Source organism: Bufo gargarizans, chromosome 8 (genome assembly GCF_014858855.1).
Source record: "Bufo gargarizans isolate SCDJY-AF-19 chromosome 8, ASM1485885v1, whole genome shotgun sequence".
In the NCBI taxonomy this organism is placed as follows: Eukaryota; Metazoa; Chordata; class Amphibia; order Anura; family Bufonidae; genus Bufo; species Bufo gargarizans.
The window spans coordinates 38,639,182-38,656,834 of record NC_058087.1 but is presented as its reverse complement, the minus strand read 5'-3'; the positions used below and the strand labels follow the sequence as shown (position 1 = coordinate 38,656,834).

At 42.4% G+C, this 17,653-nt stretch overlaps 1 protein-coding gene across 1 annotated transcript in view; it reads left to right on the top strand.

The window, feature by feature from the left end:
* Positions 1 to 17,653, top strand: part of MYO3B (myosin IIIB) — a 342,729-nt gene that overhangs the window by 258,088 nt on the left and 66,988 nt on the right. Inside the window, exons 23-26 of the mRNA XM_044304441.1 lie at positions 6,622 to 6,701; positions 8,082 to 8,159; positions 8,410 to 8,615; positions 15,737 to 15,848. Of these exons, the coding sequence (XP_044160376.1) occupies positions 6,622 to 6,701; positions 8,082 to 8,159; positions 8,410 to 8,615; positions 15,737 to 15,848 (476 nt within the window). The remainder of the gene's footprint in view (positions 1 to 6,621; positions 6,702 to 8,081; positions 8,160 to 8,409; positions 8,616 to 15,736; positions 15,849 to 17,653) is intronic.

Here is a 17,653-nt window from a genome sequence, read left to right as displayed (position 1 = left end):
CTCTCTTTACCTGTGCTACATGTTAATGTCTAAGCTTTTATATCCTTTCACTCAAGCAATTCTCCATGACCTCTTATCTCTAATAAACCTTCAGATTATGCTAAATTGACCTCTTGATTTTCAGAACATGAGTATAAGATTTCCATTTTGTAATATAAAGTTCTGTAATGTAAGAGGATGAATGACGTCAGGATAGGTCATTAATATCCAACCAGTGAGGGTCCAACATGCCGCACCCCTACCCCTGATGTTCCCTGCAACTTCCACCATTGCGACTAGCACCTTGACTAGAGCAGGAAACACAGCTCTGTTCAGTGTGGTGGTCGTGCCAGGTACTGCAACTTAGCTCCCATTCACTTCTATGGGAGATGAGCTGCAGTAACCCAGCAAGGCCAGTACACTTTGAACGGAGCTGTGCTTCCGGCTCCATTCACGGTGTTAGTTTCAGCCACGGATTGATGGGGGTGCTGGGTGTTGGACCCTCACCAATAAGATATTAGTGACCTATCCTGAGTATAGGTCATCAATATCAGGAGCTCGTAAAACCCCTCTAAGATAAAACAATATATTTTTTGATCCAAATACAAAGTCCTTAGTAGACAAGCTACATTTCTGGAACTTCTCATCCTTGTGTACATAATGGCATGATTTGACATTTTATACATAGGATAGCTGTGGGCCAAACACCATATTTTCCAGCTCCCCTATGAACATGCATCTTGGCTGAGGATCAGCATCTGACTCCTCTGGCTCTGCTCATCTTTTGAGAAAAAGTTAAAATCCAGACAGTCTGATTCTTATTTCCCCCAATGGACAGTAGTGATACCCCTATACACGTTAGATTGGATAGACTGAAATAGGAAGTTAGGGTACTTTCCCACTTGCGGCAGAGGAATCCGGCAGGCAGTTCCGTCGCCGGAGCTGCCTGACGGATCCGGAAATCCGGATGCAAACGGATGGCATTTGTGTGTCATCCGGGAAAAAAGGATGCAGTATTTTTTTTCCCCACAGATTTAAATGTCTGCGCATGCGCGGACCGGAAGAACTGATACGTCAATGCGTCAATTTTAATGCCGGATCCGGCACTAATACATTTCAATGGAAATTAATGCCGGATCCGGCATTCCGGCAAGTGTTCAGGATTTTTGGCCGGAGAGAAAACTGCAGCATTCTGCTGTATTTTCTCCGGCCGGCCCAAAAACATAACTGAACTGAAGACATCCTGATGCATCCTGAACGGATTGCTCTCCATTCAGAATGCATTAGGATAAAACTGAAGCGTTTATTTCCGGTATAGAGCCCCTGTGACGGAACTCAATACCTGAAAAGAAAAACGCTAGTGTGAAAGTAGCCGTATGTTTTTGGCCGGCTTTACTTAAACTGAAGCTAAGTGGAAATGTTACAAGCAATGCGTCCATTGTATCAGATGCCAGATTGATTCTTTCTACTTTGTATTTCTAGCCCACATGAGGTGACCAGGTACATTAGATGTCTGTTGGCAGATCCAGCCAGTGGTGGTGGATAATCTTATGTTTTTGTAATTGGTTGTATCGGGATCTAAGCCATTTAAGTGGTAAAGATCCTACAAGAGCCAACAAAAATATAGTCATCAGTTTTTCTAGTGTCCAGGGTGTAAGCTATATGGGCTGCAGAGGTAGAAGTCACACTTGGGCCCACATGGTGGGTGGATGCCCTGTTGCACCTCTGAGTCTGACATCTTCTCACAAGACTCGATCTGTCATCTTCCCTAAACTCTGATTTCCTGTTCAGTTCTTGGACCATGTTTTCCATTATCTAGCGATTCAAGAGGAAGCACAGATGGTCAAGCGGTAACCTGCTGATCTTCAGGAGTCCCAGATCCTCAGATGGTGGACATTTGGACAATTCTACACTGTAGCAGCAGAATCGATCTTGCTTCTCCACCTCCAGCAGTCAGGGCAGACGCTGTACATTTTCAGTGTTTTATTTTCTCGGAAAGCGCTTCTCTTGCACTTCTTCGCTCAGCCGCTCATTGTCATCCACAAACTCCTTAGAAATGCGGGAAATCATTAGCTGCTTTCAGTTGGGCATCAGGCACAGTGAGCTGTAAAAATCGCTTCTTAGACAGAAAAGCCACATATATATTCAGGAATCCGGTCACACATTATGCTTTCCTAAAGATCTCACAAAGTTTGTGTTTAACTCTTTGCTTGCCAAATGTGTGAGTATGCAGTGAATTAGTAGGTCCAGGCAGGTACTATATTACAGAGTCAATTTCTTGAATTATTGGGTTGATGAAGTGACCCAGTGGATCACTGCTAAAGGGCTAAAGTTGCAAAGGATCACTGCTTAAGAGTTAATCCTATGCGTGCCCCGATGGAAGAAAGGGTGCGCCCTCCACTCACTGCATGCACAGCCCAGGGAGCACTAGAGGGGGAGGAATTAGCCACCACGAGGACTACAAACAAACACCACTCCCATTTACTTCAGTCTCAGTCATCACTTCGCCTGCCCAACTGGTAGCTTCCATCTGTACCTGTATCCATAAACTTCTAGCAAATATAGCAGAAGATTGGCGCATCCTCTTTAAAGGGGTATTCCCATCTCAGACAATGGGGGCTTATCACCACCAGCGGGACCAGCATCTATCTCATAAACGCAGCCAAAAACGAAGCCAGCAAAGCGGCTGGTCCGGCCACCACCAAGCATTCTTATTGGCCCGCCAAAAATCGCCGAGCAGTACGCTCAGCTATTTTCAGATTTCCCCATAGAAATGAATGGGAGTGCACTGCGCTTGCGCAGCCACGACTTCTCTTCACTTCTATGTCACCGACGGAAATAATCGAGCCAGTGGTAGGCTATTTTCAGTGGCCCCATAAAAAAGAATGGCGGGCGGCCGCGCATGTGCAGTGCACCCTGGCTCACTTTTCTGGCTGCGTTTATGAGATAGTTTCCTAGCGATATATCACCATTGTGGGATGGGAAGACCCCTTTAAGTTTCCCTTTAAAGAAGTTGTCCTATTGGCTTAATGGGACAGCCTCTTTAAATGTTATGGGAACGTTTCAGTGATGCACAATGGAGACTTGTTCTTGCCATAACCATGATCACAAAGGAAAAACACCCACTGGACAAAATTTAGAAATCTAGGGCCAATTTTCCTCCTGTGTATACTTGTCCCACCAGAAAATATGAAGTGTTCACCCGCTGCGTAGAGATGAGGCGTACGGTCGGATTGGGCAAGGTGTACTGTACATCTGCATAGGTCTATTGTTTATTCATGGTTTAAATCCTTTTGAAATGTGCTAAAAAAAAATGCTTCCGACTCATTATAAAAATCCTGCCACCCAAGAATTAGGACTTTGATGTCACCAATCCGGCTTCAAAGGCTTCTTACAATGCTATTAATCAGTGGAGCCTCTGAAGATATAGCCAGAGAAAACATTTGGACATCTTGTGTTAAACTTTAGGATATACTTGAATGTCTAGCAGATGAATTCTGCACATCACTGCTGCCTCTACTGATGGAAATATGGCCAGTCCTATTCAACTATTGCTCTAATTACACATACTGTAAATCTGTGGGTGTTTGGGGGCCATTATAACTGTGATATGCAGATGCAGCAGAGCTGAGAGTGTGTCAGCTGTGGCAGACTTAAGTTTTCCATCTGTCACAACTCATTAGGTGTTATCTGTATCCACCCACTATAGTCTTTTATCACAATGAACATTTAAATTTTTTTTATTTCCCATGTCTATATATTAAAAAAACACAAAAATGAAATCTTGCTCTTTTCACATTGGCCACTAAACCTCATATTAGGCTCACGCTTTCTGTTCTGTAGAGATCATTTCTCAGCAGTCATCTCATTATAACTACAAGCATGATTACAATGAAAGGTAACACCTCTATATAGATATCACAGGATCCACCATTTACAAAAGGGGATGAACACAGCTTACTTCCTCCTTCTCCCTGCACAATGACCTCTGCACAGGTCACAGACCATCCAATAAAGGTAAACTCTTAAAGACTACATTTTCCTATGGTCCATGTGACTACAGGTTCCTGTCCAGGTGACAGCTCTAAAGCATATCTCTGAAGGCTGACAATGCAGAACTTTAGTGCTTAGTAGGCGGAGCTGATTTAACGGAACGCTTGCCGCATATGTGGATGTAGTCTAGGGCTTGTGGCTCCTGAACTGAAGCGGTACTACAATAGAAATCATGTATATTCAGCAGGAAAAAAAGCAAGTGAAGATGAATAAAATTGCAAGTGTGAGACATATTGTTAGGCAAGGTTCACATCACGCAACCTACGGTTCATATGCTGCAATTTTCTATATCATATTCCTAATTTATCGGATAGGTAAGTACTAGATATTCAATCTTGGTTTAGATCTTTCTGTTATAGAGCGTATCTGTAGTATGTTCCTAAAAAATGGCCTGCGCTATTTGCGCTTTTTTTAAATATCAAACTTAAGTGCAATTGTATATGGTATAGTGCACTCAAAACCCTATGAGTGGGCTTAGCTGGAATGTCCTGCGTTATTGCACTTTATGGCAAAGTTCCGGTGATTATATTGTGTTCATAGAGGATGTCCTGCGCTATTTGCGCTCTTTACCAGAATCTAATGCAGCTATATAGGGAGTGAAGCACACTACTCCCTATAAGTGAATTTGGCTAGACTAGTTTAGGAAAGCTTGTGCTATTATACTTTTATGCAGGGCTCCGGTACTGGCTTGTGTGATACAGCACGTGTATAGGCCCTGTATAAAGGCTTAATCTCTTTGTTGCACATTCACATACAGTTGTGCGCTGTTGTGTTTTTATTTATGCAAATGTAGTGTTAATAATAAACACCCAATTGATTACTTGTGAGCCGACCACTAGTGTATTTAGCAATTGTATTAGCCATTGGGTGGTAGCAGGTCGGGCTCTATTCTGGTGAGCTCCCCATTTTTATTTTTTCATTGCAAGGTTCACATCGCTCACATGTGGTGGATGTCCAGCTTCCAAGAGAATAGTTTGTCGAATCAAAGCTCAGACCCTAAGCTGTGTCCACACCCTGGAGAAACTTGGAGGAAAAGGAGGTGGATCCAGCGAGTAAAATCCCATCTTCTTTATTGACAACTGTTCACACTAAAAGACGCACATCCTGGTGTGGGCTGACGCGTTTCAGCTGTAACAACAGTCTTACTCATAGACATAAATGAATATAATACAAGCATGGAATATAGATGCAACTTGGCAGCTGTTATCCATGATTACAGCAAATTACAGAAATCCGGTGTAGCATGCAGACATAGGGAGCGGCATTGCAATTTACTTTGAATATTCTTCCTATGTCTGCCCGCCACATCTGATGCTCTTTCTGTAATTTGTTGTAATCATGGATTACTGATAACAGCTGTCAGGTTGCCTGTACTGTATCTTCCATGCCTGTATCTTATTCATTTATTACTCCGTTGTTACCGTTGAAACGCGTCAGTCCAGACCATGATGTGCCTCTTTTAATGTGAACAGTTGACAATAAATAAAGAAGATATGATTTTACTCGCTGGATCCACCTGCTTTTCTTCCAAGGTTCACATCGCATCTGTAGCAAGGTACTCTGGAAGTCTGTTCTGGGAGAGGAGCCCTGTTCACTATAATGGGTTCTATCAAGTTTTTGGCAAAAATGCATGCCGTGGTTTTTTTTCTCCCAGCAGAAAGCCGGCATTCTTACCGGAAACCCAACGGGTCCTATTTTAGGGAATAGGAATCAGGCGAAAAACCGTTGCTTTAATTAACAGAACAAGTAGTTTGAACTCATATGTAAATGAGTAGTATGGAGCAGTGAGGGCAGGCCCTTACCAACCATGCAGTGGAATAATTCTGGAGAAATATGCCACGTCCCGGGAACTGCCCCAAACAATGTGGGGCCACGCATATGATTTACAGCCACTGATCCCCCATGATAGAGCAAGCCACAGTGCTCCAATAACAAAGACAGCCACAGTGCCTTTATAATAGGCATCACTGCCATTAGCCACATCATTTCCAGCACAGTGACCCCATAAATGTCAACCACTGTACCTAATAGTGCCCCATAATTGTTAACCACTGTGACCCATAATTGCCAGCACTCTGACCCCATACATGTCAACCACTGTGACCCATAATTGCCAGCACATTGACCCCATAAATGTCAACCACTGTAACCCATAATTGCCAGCACAGTGACCCCATAAAAACCACAGTAATCCAATAAATGCCAAAATATTGACCCCATAAATGTCAACCACTGTACCCGATAATTGCCAGCACAGTGACCCCATACATGTCACCAATTTTACACCATAAACGCTAGCACCATCCGGTAGCATTGCTACCCTTTCCCACACTTCCGCACAGTGTGACATGCTGAACTGAAAAAAAGAGGTAACAGTACCAGATTTAAAATGCACAGACTAGTCCAAATAGGTAACATTTTGTACCTTCTGAATAAGTGAAGGGTCTGGTGAAAACCCTACCTTAACTACAAGACTAGTCATGGTTGTGTATTGGTATATCGCGGTTTGACTTATAACACAAATGTTGCTATTTAAATAAACCTGAATAGCTGCCGACTCCACCTAAAAGATATCCGTTTATACCACAGGTAATCTGGCTCAGTCAAGAGCACGAGTGACAGCGGCTTCTCGATCGCTGCCTCCTCAACTCAATGCAGGACGTATTAAGGTCAGTATTGGTGGATTGGGGGAAGGGTACCCCAAAAAGGGGCGCATGGGGCCTCCTCAACAAATTTTGGAAATAGTATATATTGATTAATCCACCCACTGCCTTTAATTTTTGTCACTATTTTTCACTTACTGCTACTACTATTGCTACTGTTACTACTACCACTACTACTACTTCTGCTCCTACTACGTCTAATGCTACTGCTACCACTACTGCTGCTGCTACTACCACTACTACTCTACTACTTCTGGTACTACTACTACTACCACCACTATTGCTACTTCCACTACTACTACTGCAACTACTACTACCACTACTGTCACTTCTACTACAACAGCCACTACTACTATTATCACTATTACTACTAGCTTCTGCTACTACTCCTACCACTACTGCTACTTTTATTATGTCTGCTTCTACTGCTATTATTACTACTACTGCTAGTAATATCACTACTACTACTTCTGCTACTACTACTAACACTTCTACTACTATTATCACTATTACTACTAGCTGCTACTACTACTGCCACTGTTATTACGTCTGCTTGTACCGCTACTATTACTACTACTAATACCACTACTACTACTTCTGCTACTACTACTACCCCTACTACTACTGCTTCTACTACTACTACTGCCTCTATTAATATTATCACTATTACTCCTAGCTGCTACTACTGCTACCACTACTGTCACTGCTACCACTACTTTTGCAACTTCTACTACTTCTGCTAATACTACCACTATTTCTACTATCACTACTACTACTACTACCACCACCACCACCACTTCTGCCACTACCATTACTGCGACTACTACTAATTCTACTACTACTATTGCCTCTATTACTACTACTACCACCACCACTTCTGCCGCTACCATTACTGCCACTACTACTACTATTGCCTCTTTTACTACTGCTACCACCACCACAACTTCTGCCACTACCATTACTGCCACTACTACTTATTCTACTACTATTATTGCCACTATTATTACTACTACTACCACTACTGCCACTATCACACATACACCTCTAATGTAACTGATGCATTTACTCTTGTGGTGGAGTTTGTCTTCAGTGGCCCTGGTCTGCATTGCTGTAATTATCTGGCAGTTCAGTCCAGCGATGTTGCTGTATACAGATATGAAATATATCTTTGTCATAAATGAGGATTTACAAAATTCTGTTTTTCACTGTCTAATAAAGAGCACCCATCTCATATTTAGGTGACAAGCCCAAGCCAAGCACTAGGAGGGCTGCTTTTAATGATGGCACTTACGTTCTCATTTGATCCATATGAATTCATAGTAAATTACTGAGAATGAATGAATGGACAACCGCCTCATATAAATATTCTCTATTTTTTGCAATCAGATAGATACAATGGAAATGATGAGGCATCCGGACGAAACAACTAATATGAAAAGACAGACTGTGGCTTCTTATTTTAGGGTAGGTAGCCTGAAATAATTGTAGTAATTCCATGTATTTTTCACATATAATGTCCAATACCAGGCTGGTGAATTATTTCTATTAATCTGCTAAATGAGGAAACCAACCGCCGATATTATATAAGGCACATATAAAATCTGAAGATCATGTCCATGAAGCCTTAATCCATGTCATCAAAATAATAAAAATTTCAATAACTCAAGTCAAAATAACTAATAATAATTTGTATTCTGTTCCCTCTTTTGCATAGTATTCCCTTATGGACTTGTTATCCAAAATGGTGGTTGGGCAGCCTCATTTTGTCCGCTGCATTAAGCCAAATGATGACCGGGAGGCAATGAAGTTTTGCCGGGAGAGAGTACTCATGCAACTGCGCTACACAGGGATTCTAGAAACTGTCAATATCCGAAGGCAGGGATATTCACATCGTATTTTATTTGAGGAGTTCCTCAAAAGGTAAGAAATACATGACAACGCTTTACTGTAATGTCAGTTGTCTCTTAGATGCAACATTGTATCAATAATGTTTTCCGATCATGAAAAATAATCTCAAAACTGCGGCAATCGAGGTAGAACACATGAGGTTTTTAAGATGCATTTTTGTAATTTTTGTTACCAAACCCAGCTTGGGGGCAATGTCTTATTGGTGTCTTACATTTAGACAGCTTATAAACAAGACCAGGAAGGCTGAAGATGCACCAAATTTCATCGCATTGGCACACGCTGTATGATAGCTTTGGGGCATCTTGCAAGTCAGGTTGGACACTTTGGGGGTAATGTATCAAGCGTGCTGCATCAGAAGAATGGAGTGACCTTGTCAGTTTTCTCTGTAGAACAGGCAACAGCGCCAAATTTATGACGTATTTGTTAATTTTTTTGGGTGGTTTGCACTATGCCTGGTAGTTTGCATTTACTAAGGGGCAGCCAGATGTTTTATGAGCAGAGCTACATTTTCAGCCATTTTTATCATTGTGACTTTTTGCAAAAAGTGTGCTCCAGTCCAACTAGAGGTATACGAACTGATGGAACCTGACAAAAGTTTGGACAGAAAAATACATAGGTATTTCATGTGACAAATTTTATTGAATATAGAAAATATGGAAAGAAGGGGAGCAGTAACAATTTAAAACTTAACTTTTACTAAATCTATTCTCCCAAGATGGGGAGTAAGAGACCCCTTACAAACAAAAAATCACAACAAGACAGACATAACCCCTATAGAGGGGGGGGGGGGGGGTTATTGGGGTTTAGCGCAGCGTAGGTAGTGCTGCACACCAACACAGGTATCACCCTCCCCAGGCCTATGGAATATATCACAAAGACCTGTGGTGGAAGGACCGAGTGATCCCTAGTGTCCGAATCCCTTGAAGTGGTCAAGGGAACAAACATGAAAAATGGAAAATTCTTACCAATTTTTATGGGCCTCACTTAGCAACCACGTGTTTATGGGTTAAAGCAGGGGGTAGTCACATGTGGCAGGTAGGTACTTCATCCGATATTCATGGAAGACGGAGAAGGACGTCAGGGGTATCCATACGGTCCGGTATTAGAGTGGCATCAGGAAATAAACTCACCCTAGTACCTCCCTGCTTGACCTATCCTGACCCTAGTGACCTAACACGGGGTCAGTGCCCCGCAAGGGGTGGCCCCGTCCGGAACCTTGCCCTGATGCGAAAGCCCTAGGTGACCCTGACAAAGGGTGACTAGGGACAAATTCTATATCTCAAAGCAAGTAGAGATATAATGTGATTTAAATTGTATATATCTCATAAATCATTTAAGATACTAATATTGAGATATAGAATTTGTCCCTAGTCACCCTTTGTCAGGGTCACCTAGGGCTTTCGCATCAGGGCAAGGTTCCGGACGGGGCCACCCCTTGCGGGGCACGGACCCCGTGTTAGGTCACTAGGGCCAGGATAGGTCAAGCAGGGAGGTACTAGGGTGAGTTTCTTTCCTGATGCCACTCTAATACCGGACTGTATGGATACCCCTGACGTCCTTCTCCATCTTCCATGAATATCGGATGAAGTACCTACCTGCCACATGTGACTACCTCCTGCTTTAACCCATAAACACGCGGTTGCTAAGTGAGGCCCATAAAAATTGGTAAGAATTTTCCATTTTTCATGTTTGTTCCCTTGACCACTTCAAGGGATTCGGACACTAGGGATCACTCGGTCCTTCCACCACAGGTCTTTGTGATATATTCCATAGGCCTGGGGAGGGTGATACCTGTGTTGGTGTGCAGCACTACCTACGCTGCGCTAAACCCCAATACCCCCCCCTCTGTAGGGGTTATGTCTGTCTTGTTGTGATTTTTTGTTTGTAAGGGGTCTCTTACTCCCCATCTTGGGAGAATAGATTTACTACTACTACTGCCACTACTACTATTATCACTATTAATACTAGCTGCTACTACTACTACTGCCACTGTTATTACATCTGCTTGTACCACTACTATTACTACTACTAATACCACTACTAATACTTCTGCTACTACTACTATTATCACTATTACTACTAGCTGCTACTACTAGCCAATTACTTCAGCCAATGATTGGCCTCAGCAGTAACATGTCAACAAGCGGCACATCGCTGCTGGGTCACGTGCCGCTTGGGACATTCACCACTGAAGCCAGTCAGTGGCTGCAGTTGTGCACATGAACCCACTGTGCTTCCTAGGCCCTTTCGACACATTATGTGACCTATCGCCAGTCACAGCAGTCACCAGGGATGCGTCGGCACCAGGGGTTCGATGATGTATTACATTTTGGAACCCGTTGTGAATTTTTTTTTTTTTAAACGGGATAAATAAAACACCTGCCAGACAAGACCTTTAAGATTTTGCAGCATCTACATTGTATGCACTGAACTGTACACTAGGTATAGATGCTTTTAGGTGGATAACAACCATGAAACAACCACCTGGAAGTAATAACATAGGAGACACAAGCCGGACGGCTGATTGAAATAATACCCAATGTTTTTTCCTTCTCCTTTTTTCTGCACTAATAGTTTATAAAATGCAATTGTCATATAAACATGGTCTGCAGTATCAGGAGGAAAGCTGCTAACTCATCTATTTTGTTTGTACAGGACTAAAAAGGATCAAAGTAGCAATTAAGTTTCGGGCTTAAGGATCTTTCATATCCTCAGATTTACCATAAGGCTCTGACTCTTGTTCATTCTTGCCTAATGGGTTTTTTGAATATGAACAAAGAAGTGTCAATCTGGTTAGCATTTGATCTGCTGCTCTGAATATTTGAGGAATTTCATGGATCACCGGCTAATGTATTTATCTATTCCCAATATTTCACTTAAAGAAACCATTTCAAAGCTTTAATTATGGCTCTCAACACAGAAAATAATGTGTGCAAATTCAGCAGAGGGCTTGTCAATGTCTTTGGATGTAGAAACTGAAGTCAGTGAGAGACTGTGATCATTTTAAGAAATTGTTAAAAGCTCCGTAACCAAGTTGTTTGTAGATATTATTAAAAATTCAAGTCATATGTAAAAGTTCTTCTTTCCATTGGTATATAAATGCTACCTAAGCATGCGCGACTTTTACGGAGCCTCCAAAGCAGATGTGAACTTGCCCTTAGCTTACTAGTGAATGTAATATACAGTACCTGCAAGGCCAAGGTTAGAAATTGGATGAGTAATGAGCAAAGCAGCGCTCACACTTGCCATTTTAGACACCTCATCTCATAGGTATGGAGTTAGCACAACTGAAGAAGGACATATGTCCATCAAGATCAACCACGGGATGGGAGGAGATGTGAATGAAGAGGAGTGGGAATTCAGAATTCTACCCATTTTTATAAGCATTAATGTTATTCTGTTCTAAGAATTCATCTAAGCCTTTTTTTTTTTAAATGTCCACTGTTCATGCAGTTACCATGTCCTGGAGTAGACGATTGCACAGATTTAGGGCTCATGCACACGAGTGTGTTTGCTCTGTGCTGCGGAATGGAAACGACGGGTCCACAATATACGGGCATTGACCATGTGCACTCCATATCACGGATGCGGACCCATTGACTTGAACAGGTATGCATCCGCCAGATACAACCGAAGATAGGACTTCACCTATCTTTTTACGCTGAGGAGGCACGGTTCGGAATCCCACTGAGCACTTCCATGGGCTTCTGATCCGTGCCTCTGCACTGCAAAAAGAAAGAACGTGTTCTATCTTTTGCCGTATGTTGTGGATCACAGACCTATTCAAGTCAATAGGTCCACATCCGCAAGTGGACTGCACATGGCCAGTGTCCGGGAATTGCGGACCACAGTTTGCAGTCCGCAGCATGGGCACTGAGCCAGTATGCTCGTGTGCATGAGCCCTCACAGCTCTAATGGTGAATAAGCCTTGTTACCTCTGCAGACCATACATTTTCTTTCCCAGACAGAGACCGTGCACCTTACCTTATCACCATATATTTTGTGTGGCCCATTTACATATTTATATAAGTTAATCATGTTCCCCCTTAGACGTCTCTTCTTAATCCACCCTCATAAGGAAGATCCTCCATGCCCCTTATCAGTTTAGTCGCTCATCTTTGTACTTTTTCCAGCTCCAGCGCATCCTTTCTATGAACTGTCTGGTGACCAAAAGTGAACTGTATGTTCCAGATGAGGCCGTACCTAAGCTTTGTAAAGTGGTAATATTACATCCCTGTCCTGCAAGTCCATGCCTCGTTTAAAACACGACTGATCTTAGGAGCAGCTGATTGACATTGCATGCTCATTGAGAGAATTAAGAATGCCAACATGTACTGTGACATACTGAAGCAGAGCATGATCCCCTCCCTTCGGAAATTGGGCCACAGGGCAGTATTCTAACATAATAACGACCCCAAACACACCTCCGAGACAACCAATGCCTTGTTAAAGAAACTGAGGGTAAAGGTTCTGGACTGACCAAGCATGTCTCCAGACCTAAACCCTATTGAGCATCTGTGGGGCATCCTGAAACAGAAGGTGGTGGAGCAGAAGGTCTCTAACATCCACCAGCTCCGTGATGTCATCATGGAGGAGTGGAAGAGGATTCCAGTGGCAACCAGTGAAGCTCTAGTGAACTCCATGCCCAAGAGAGTTAAGGCAGTGGTGGAAAATAATGGTGGCCACACAAAATATTGACACTTTGGGCACAATTTGGCCATTTTCACTTAGGGGTGTACTCACTGTTGCCAGCGGTTTAGACATTAATGGCTGCGTGATGAGTTATTTTGAGGGCACACCAAACTTACACTGTTATACAAGCTGTACACTGACTACTGTACATTGTATCAAAGTGTCATATCTCCAGTGTTGTCCCATGAAAAGATATAATAAGATATTTACAAAAATGTGAGGGGTGTACACACTTTTGTGAGATACTGTATAGACTATGATCTACAAGTACACCCAAATCCTTCTCTACAAGTGACTTTCCTAGTGTTACTCTCTCTAGGACATATGGTGCATGTAGATAATTAGTGCCCAGATGCAGAACTTTACATTTATCTACATTGACCATTGAATCTCATTTGCCAAATGGATGCCCAAGCACTCCTAATGTCCAAGTCAGCTTGTACAGGTGAAACTTGAAAAATTTGAATATTGTGCAAAAGTCTATTTATTTTAGTAATGTAAATTAAAAGGAATTGTATTAATGCAGCTTAAAATTAGAATTTTGTGAAAAGGTTCAATATTCTAGGCTCAGTGTCACACTCTAGTCAGATAATTAATCCATACCCCCTGAGCAAAGGGGACCTCAACATTGTGACTTTGGGTTTTCATAAGCTGTAAGCCATAATCATCCAAATTATAACAAATAAAGGCTTGAAATATCTCGCTTTGCATGTAATGAGTCTCATATGTTAGTTTCACCTTTTAAGTTGGATTACTGAAATAAATGAACTTTGCACAATATTCTAATTTTTTGAGTTTCACCTGTAGTTTATGATCCTCCATCTACTAATTTCGAAGTTGCACATGTAAAATAATATAGACATACAAAGTCTAAATTATATATCCATTTGATTGCCTAATAATACTGCCATATAGTGGCAGTATGCAAAACATTGGTAACACAATGCTCCCATTTGATGCCCAGATAAAACTGCCATTCCTTGTACTAATAATAAGGTAAAAGTTTTACTCCCGGGCAGTGTCCACATAATATTGTATACACAACTGACATAATACCGCCATATGGATCGGTGCAGAGCAGGGGGCTGAAAGGACTCTCAGACACACAGTTTTCTCTGTTGTCAGGCACAATACTTTTCTCTGTTGTCAGGCACAAATGAGCACTCTATAAGCTAAACTACTGGAACTGACAAGTGGCCCATTCTCAGGGGTCCTTTGTAAATGACCCCGGACAAGGTCTCACTTTGTAGCAAGTAAAGAAAGTCAAATCAGTAACATTTGCATCTGTGTCGGCTGGTTTCACACGGGCGTTGCGGATTGGGGCCGGATGCGTTCAGGGTGCGTTGCGTGAAACTCGCACTATTTTGCAGGCAAGTTCAGTCAGTTCTGTCTGCGATTGCGTTTAGTTGTTCAGTTTTTTCCGCGCGGGTGCAATGTGTTTTGATGCGTTTTTCACGCGCGTGATAAAAAACTGAATGTTTACAAACAACATCTCTTAGCAACCATCAGTGAAAAACGCACTTGCTTGCGGATGCAATGCGTTTTTCACGCAGCCCCATTCACTTCTATGTGGCCAGGGCTGCGTCAAATACGCAGAATAGAGAACATGCTGCGATTTTCACGCAACGCAGAACTGATACGTGAAAAACAACACTCATGTACACAGACCTATTGAAATGAATGGGTCAGGATTCAGTTCGGGTGCTGTGCGTTCACGTCACGCATTCCACCCGCGCGGAAAACTCGCTCGTGTGAAAGGGGCCTAAAACTACGACATGTAATGCTGTTGCCTTTCATATGTATCTCTTGAATTGGTATTAAAGCGGTTGTCTCACTTCGGCAAATCATGTACAGAAACTACAAGGCACTTACTACTATATTGTGATTGTACATATTGCTTCCTTTGCGGACTGGATTCATTTTTCCATCACATTATACACTGCTAGTTTTCATGGTTACAGACCCCCCTGCAATTCAGCATCGGTGGCCGTGCTTGCACAATATAGGAAAAAGCACCAGAGAGGCCGGCACTTTTTCCTATAGTGTGCAAGCCCGGCCACCGCTGATGGATTGCAGGGTAGCCGTAACCATGGATACAAGCAGTGTATAATGTTATAGAAATCATGAATCCAGCCAGCAAAGGAGGCAATATGGGTAATAACGATATATTAGTAAGTGGCTTGTATTAATTTTCTCTACATGATAAACTTGCTGAAGTAACACAACCGCTTTAATTATATGTGTGTGTATATATAATAAAAAGAGTTACCTGCACTATTTTTGTTTATTTTGTTTATACTGTATATTTATTAACACTAATATGATAGGGTTCCTCTGCTGCATGGTGGAATCTAGGAAATGTGACATTTTAATGTTCCTTTGTAACAGGGTATTTTATTTCTATTACTTTGCAGCTCTTTATTATTCTTATCTTCTTCTAGGTATTATTACCTTGCATTCAAAGCTCATCAGAATCCTCCACCGACGAAAGAAAGTTGTACTGCAATTCTAGAAAAAGCTAAACTTGAAAAGTGGGTTCTTGGAAGAACGAAGGTAAATCTGCAGCTATTTTTCTGTGACATTAAGAGCCCCCTAACAAAATATGTGTGTTTTCTTTTACCAGTGCTTTACTATGGCAATAGGGCATCCTATGCAGCATATTCTGAATCCACACAAGGTCTAAAATAGAGACGTCAGATTTTGAGAACTTTTCTACAATACTTTTACTGTTTCGCTAAAATAAGTAAATTATAAAAGACAGCATGGATCAATCCTATCACATTTCACGGACTGTCAATTAAGCATTAGGTCAGATGGCATTAACATCATTGTACGGATTAACATAATGACAAGATGTAACCACAGCTTTCATGCAATTAACCACTTGCCATGAATGCTTAACAGGTCAGCTGAAGGCAACTAGTCAAAAAATGAAATCCCACCAGACTCCACACCAGCCAACAGACTCCCAGAAGGCGTGAAATTACAGATTTTATTTGCTCACAAAATACCTCCTAGCTTTGTCTTAAAGGGGTATTCCAGGATTTTACTATTGATGGATTAAGGATACCAATATCTGATTGGCGAGGGTCTGACACCCCTCACCCAAGCCGATCAGTTGTTTCCAAGTAGCTTCAGCACTGGAATTCCCAGTTCTGTCTGTTGTGTGTGTAGTGGATGGAGCCGGTAACTGCAATGGGAGCAACACTGCGGTGACAAACTCCATCCACCGGACAATGTGTAGTTCCTGTATCGCCACTCTTGTCCACTGGCTGTATTTGGTATTACATCTTAGGCTACTTTCACACTAGCGTTCGTCGGTCCGCTCGTGAGCTCCGTTTGAAGGGGCTCACGAGCGGACCCGAACGCTTCCGTCCAGCCCTGATGCAGTCTGAATGGATGCGGATCCGCTCAGACTGCATCAGTCTGGCGGCGTTCAGCCTCCGCTCCGCTCGCCTCCGCACGGACAGGCGGACAGCTGAACGCTGCTTGCAGCGTTCGGGTGTCCGCCTGGCCGTGCGGAGGCGTGCGGATCCGTCCAGACTTATAATGTAAGTCAATGGGGACGGATCCGTTTGAAGATGCCACAATATGGCTCAATCTTCAAGCGGATCCGTCCCCCATTGACTTTACATTGAAAGTCTGAACGGATCCGTCCGAGGCTATTTTCACACTTAGCTTTTATATGCCAAAATAATGCAGACGGATCCGTTCTGAACGGAGCCTCCGTCTGCATTATTATGATCGGATCCGTTCAGAACGGATCCGATCGAACGCTAGTGTGAAAGTAGCCTTAGCCTCGTTAATGAGAATAGCCAGAAACGGAAAATTAACTTATTCACACAGCCACTTTTATGGAAAGTAGTCCATTTACACCCATTCTCCAAGGGTGCTGGTCGGCAGACTCTAGAGCTCATAGACCATTCCTGTGTCGTCCCCCCCCACACACACACACACACACACACATTATTTTAGTAAAAAAATTGGTGGTTACAGATTAAAAAATAAATAAAAAAACATATTTAAAAAGAGATTTAAACCTGTCATGTTGATCCTGGGTTTTCCGCATGTTATAGAGCAGGAGGAGCTGAGCAGATTGATATACTGTACAGTTTCGTGGCAAAACAATCAGTATAACATATTTTTGTCTAATTTAAATTCCTGCTCATTCTGGGTTTTAAAGTCCAGGGGGTGGGGCTATCAGTGATTGACAGCTATCTCTGTATACACAGTCATAGAAGGAAGGCTGTCAATCACTGATAGGACCGCCCCCTGGACTTCACAACTGAGAATGAGCAGGAATATAAATGAAAAAAAATATATAAATCTTGAATATATTGAATCTTTTCCCACAAAAC